The sequence below is a fragment of the Bison bison genome, unplaced genomic scaffold (assembly GCF_000754665.1).
Source record: "Bison bison bison isolate TAMUID 2011002044 unplaced genomic scaffold, Bison_UMD1.0 scf7180017864484, whole genome shotgun sequence".
Classification (NCBI taxonomy): domain Eukaryota; kingdom Metazoa; phylum Chordata; class Mammalia; order Artiodactyla; family Bovidae; genus Bison; species Bison bison.
The window spans coordinates 726,432-731,748 of record NW_011495044.1 but is presented as its reverse complement, the minus strand read 5'-3'; the positions used below and the strand labels follow the sequence as shown (position 1 = coordinate 731,748).

General features: G+C 53.8%; 1 protein-coding gene across 5 annotated transcripts in view; it reads left to right on the top strand.

Moving 5' to 3' along the window:
- The window catches only part of ST3GAL3 (ST3 beta-galactoside alpha-2,3-sialyltransferase 3), a 216,512-nt gene extending 211,201 nt beyond the window's left edge, over positions 1-5,311 (top strand). For 4 of the 5 annotated variants that reach the window (XM_010862603.1, XM_010862601.1, XM_010862602.1 and 1 more), the window contains exons 12-13: positions 1,825-1,921; positions 5,037-5,311. In XM_010862603.1, coding sequence (XP_010860905.1) covers positions 1,825-1,921; positions 5,037-5,107 — 168 coding nt within the window. In that variant the 3' untranslated portion in view covers positions 5,108-5,311. The remainder of the gene's footprint in view (positions 1-1,824; positions 1,922-5,036) is intronic. The other variant, XM_010862605.1, reaches the window with a different exon arrangement.
- Positions 5,312-5,317: the final 6 nt, after the last annotated feature.

Below are 5,317 nucleotides of genomic sequence, written 5' to 3'. Positions count from 1 at the left end.
GTCCTGGTCCAGCCCCTGCCTCCTCCTTGCTGCTCCCTGGTCATCACGTGCCCATCTGGGTGCAAGCTCAGGGCCATCCTCCCTACTTCAGTTCCTCCATCCCCCCAGAGAACTGCCTCGCCCCCTCAACAACCTGCAGACATTGCCTCTCAGTCTCAGGATGCCCCAGTGCCTCCTCCACCCTTCCCCGTGGCAGGGCACTGAAGCTCTTTAGCATCCAGAGTTGCTTCCCAGGTGATGAGTATGTGAAATTCTCCCAGTCAGCCAGTCTCTCCTGGCCCCTCTCCCTTCATAGCAAGAGCCCCTGTGGAAAACCCGAACACCCTTTTCTTCTCCCCTCGCCTTCTGCTGCTCCCTGCCTGGACCCTGGGCATCTGCGGCTTGTGCTTTGAGCAGCTTCTCTACTCCTGCCTCTGGGTGGCGAGGGTTGTTAGAGGAAACCTCTTGTCCATGCAGACTCACAGCTCATCAGCCCTCGTTCCTGCTCAGCAGTCTCTTACAGGCCGCCTCCAACCCACTGAACTGTTCAGGTCTTATGCTCCCCAAAGCTCCCGCCCTCTCCTCCTCCATGCAGAGGAAGGAGGAAAACTGCTGTTGCCGGGCAGGCTCTGCCCCTCTCATTCCCACTCAGCCCTTCGCCCCTCGCAGCCCAGCTTCCCCCTTCACCTAAGAGGACTCCCACCAAGGTCACCAGTGACTCAAGGCCGCCAAGTCCAAAGGACACGTGTCAGTCTTGTCTTTCCTGGTCGCTTGGCAGCGCCTTCTGTGTTGACCGGTGCTTCCTCTGAAATGCTCTCCTGCTCAGACTCTGAGTCTGGCATCTCAGTGCCCCTCCTGTTCCCTCACCACGCTCTCTCATTCTCTTCCTCCTTGTCCTGGATTTCAGTCTACCCCTAAGAGTCAGCATTAACTAGGGCTCCACCCTAGACAACCTTCTTCTCACTCCGCACATTGCCCAGCAGATTCACACCCCCATCCAGGGCTCTGTTCCCATCCATATTGTTTTAGGCTTTGGGGCTTTATTCAGGTGGCCTTGAGTGGTTGCGAGTTATTTCAAGGATATAAGAGAGACTTGAGAATCTCTTGGGAAACAACCTTTCAGCTGGGCCTCCTATTTACTGGAATGGGGTTCAGGAGTAGTAAGCTCCTCCTGGGTCCAGGAGAGCCCCCGACCTGTCTTACCCCTCAGCGGTGCTCCAGCCCTGCCTCCTGTTCACCAGGACCCCATGGAGAGACCCTGTCTCTCCATCTCAACCTCTCTTCACGTACCTTCTTGCTGCCTCGTCCCCTGCCAGCACCCGCCCCAAATTGCTCTCACTGCTTTTACGTGCCTCCTGCTTCTGTTTACTCCTTTACTGGGTCTCTTACACATTCCTTTTATGTAAACTTTATGTAATGGCTTTCGGGAGAGGGTGAGAGGCAGTAGCTGGATCAGGAAGGGCTTTCTCTGCCATAGGAAGGAGAGTGGACTTTGCTCTGAAGGCAGGAGGGAGCTGTGGACCAGTTTTCAGCTGTGGCTGAGTGCATAGTAGGGTCACTGTGGCTCCAACATGACAGAGGGGTCCAGGCAGGAACAGAAGCTAGTTGGGATACTGTCTCAGCAGTCTAGGCAAGAGATGAAAATTCACCGGAACTGTTCAGTGATGACAGGAAGACAGGGGCAAGAACTGATTAGGATTTTAAATCAGCAAGGCCTGGAGAGGGCCTCCATTCGGAATGAGGTGGAAGGACCCACCTTCCCTGAAGCACTGGTGGAGGCTGTTCCCTCTTCGACCTGCTGTGTCTCTCAGTTGTCTTACCCCCACCCCCTTCATTATCCTGCAGAACCATCTGGCTCCGACTCGTGGCATCTGCTGCACCACCTCCATGGGAGTGCTGAGCAGTGCTGGCGAAGAAATCAGATGGCCTGGGTTCACAGCCTGTCTGTATACCTTCCTTTCCTTATCAATACATGGGGTAATGAGAGGTTTGGGAAAGAGTCAGTGTGATAATGTGTAAAGAAGGCCTGGCCATAGTAAGTGCCCGCACATGTTTGCCATTATTATTAATGGTAATGTTTTTACACCTACTTATTACTATTGCCTCTCAGCATCCTAGAGGAGTCCCTGAAATGCTGGTGCCTGGGTGTAGGATCCCTGCTGTCCCTCGGGGTGTCTTCAGTGGGCAAGGGAACCATTCAGCACCCTGGCCCCACCACTGCTTCATAGCCCATTTTCCAGGCCCAGTGGGAACGTGTGAGATGTGAAGACAGTGAGGCAAGGGCTGAATGCGGGGGGGATACTGAGGGATGTCAGAGGCATTCATAAAGGAGGAGAGAGAGTAGAGAAGGGTCAGAAGATGCGGGATCCTGGAGACCCAAGGAGGGCGTGCCTACAATCACCAGCACAGGGCACCAGTGTGGCACGGAAGTCCTAGGAGAGGTGCTGAGACGCGGCCATTGGAGGTACCAGTTAGGGGGCCCTTGAGGGCTGTGCTGAGCACAGTTTCAAAGGAGCAGGGACTTCGGAGCCAGAGTGCAGTGGCTGAACAGTGAGTGCGGCTCCCACTGAACACTCTGTGGGGAAGCCTGGAGGAGGGAAGAGGAAGGGGACTGAGCAGTGGCCAGAGGGTGAAGTGGGCTCGCACAGCAGTCTCCCACAACAGGGAAATCTGGGCTGAAAATGGAGGTTTGTGAGCAGTGAGCACAAGGAAGGCATGGATGAGATGTCTCAGGGAGACGTCAGAGGAGGAAGTGCGAAGGTCAGGGCAGAACCTTGGGAGCACAGAGATAAAGATGGGAGTTGGGAGAAGGACGGCCCTTCTGCATCCAGAGTCAGGGGTCCTGGTGAGGGTCCCAGAATCCTGCCCCGGCCTGTGGAGAGTGCTGTGAGCCTCTGTGCTGTGTGCACGGGGGAGGGGTGGAGAAAAGATCCCCAGGGAAAGGGCATTGCCTGGTCCAAGAGAGAGGCACCCTGGCAGACGGTTTTGTTCACTCTTTTATTATGAACTTGTCAAACATATTCACAGTAGAGGAGAGACTAATGAACTCCCACGCAGTGTCGCCTCCCGCCCCCAGGAATCAACACACGCCAGTGTTGTTCAATCTGCTCTTCCTCTCAAGCCTCCCCTCCCCGCTGGTTCCTGGGACACAGATCTCAGGCGTCATACCATTCCAGCCATGAACATTTCAGCAACTTTCTCTAAAAGATAAGGATGACTTTTTTTAATATTACACGATTATCACACCTGGAATTTTAACAATACTTCCTTTTTTAAAAACACCCTATTGCCTTGTAGTATCGGTTGGCTTGTTTGGTTGTGCTGGGTTTTATATGCTGCGTGTGAACTCTTAGTTGTGGCACGTGGGATCTAGTTCCTGCATTGGGAGCACAGAGTCTTAGCCACTAGACCACCAGGGAGGTCTCAACAATAATTCCTGAGTATCGTCAGATATCCAGTCCTCTGCTGACCTTTCAACCCTCAGAGACTCCCAGTAGATATTCTTGAAACGGACCCATCAGACTGGTTACTTCTTGGGGAGTGATGCAGGCGTGGGGGAAGTAAAGAGCTGTGCGGGTCTCTATGCTTGCTTGGATCCTGGCCCTGCCGTTCCTCCATGCCTTCATTTTCTTACCTGGAAAATCTAATTTCATTCAACACATATATGTAGAAGTTTGAACTTTCAAGAAAGGGACTTTCCTGGTGGTCCAGGGGCTATGACTCCGCGCTCCCAGTGAAGGGGGTCAGGTTCCATCCCCGGTGAGGGAACTAGATCCCACATGCTGCCACTAAGCATTCACAGGCTGCAATTAAATATCTCGCATGCTGAAATAAAGATCAAAAAAATTAAGACCTGGTGCAGTCAAATAAATAAATAAGTAAATTTAAAAAAATAGATCTTCAAGGAATAAGGGTGAATCTCCCAGGGGTCTGCACCAAGGAGGGTGGTTTGCCGACAGCTGAGAATAATGCCAGGAGCCAGAGGAGCCAGAGGTCCGAGGGAGGCCACAGGGACAGTTGTGTAGATGCGGCAACAAACGAGGAAGACTCTGCCACCTCCAAGCACCGTGGAGTGTGGATGTGAGGGGAGAAAAAGCATGTCTAGGGGACGCTGTCCTTAGCCAGGTTCGTGGTTAGCACAGGAAGTTGAAGGGGGTGTTCAGAGAAGAGGAATATAGGGGATTTTTGCCCAAGTTTCAAACTGAAAAGATCTGGCAGGTTGGAGGAGGTTGCTTGGAACAGACAAGGACCAGACAAGAGCTATAAATTCTTCACGCCAATAAACAGTGGCTGTGAACATCCTAGGGTGAGCCGCATGCCGTCGGATGCAACAGAGCAGTCAGCTGTGTCCAGACTGTGATAAAGCCATTGGCTTTCATCATTCCTTTATTCATTCAATCCTGTTTCATTCTTTGAGAGACTTAGTCATCACAGCTTCCTGGCACTGGGGAAAGGAAAGAACCTGAGCCTGGGTGCAGTCTTCCCTAGGAAAGCCCTGGAAGGTAGCATCTTCCCTCCAATTTCCACAGTAACAATAAAATGAGCCTCTACCCCGACCCCCCTCCTCCGGCTCCTCTAATCTAAGAGGCAGGATTCCATCAGCTGCCCCTAGGCCTGGAAAGTGGATTGCGTCAGGTCAGAGAATGACTAAGCCACCCCACGTGGTTCACTTTCCAGCAGGGCCCACCCCCCAGGCTTGGGCCAGACCTAATGACTCACATGGCTTGACCTTGGGGTGCCGAGGGCCTAAGGGCCCGGAGAAGCCGCCGGGCAAGGAGGGGTTGAAAGAATGGGAACGTGGTTGGAAAGCCTCCATCTCTAAGGCTTGGAAGAAATTAAGAGGCACAGTCTTCCTGAATGAGGGAAACGAGTTAGAAGGTTATTTTCTCCAGGTCCTGAGAAAGGAGGAGGGTGAGCCGCAGCGCTTCTGGAGTGGCGGAGGGTGGTGGTCTCAGAAGAGGGCACAGAACCCTGGGAGCCTGCAGCATTCTAGCAGGGCTCCATCCCTGCAGCCACTTGGGCTGTCCAACTGACTGCCACTCCATCTTCCCTTTCAGTCCTGGACGCACAACATTCAGCGAGAGAAAGAATTTCTGCGGAAACTGGTGAAAGCGCGTGTCATCACTGACCTCACCAGTGGTATCTGAGGTGCACCCAGCACACCGCTACAGAGGTCCAGCCACCACCCCCTGCCCACTTCACTGGCCTCGGCCTGGCTCTGCTTGAGAGGCGCGGGAGCCTTCAGACCGGGAGAAGGACCGTGCCACGTGGCCCCAGGGGTGGCGAGGCCCTGGCAGGGCAGCCAGAGCTACGTCTGCTCAGAGGCCAGCCTCAGAGC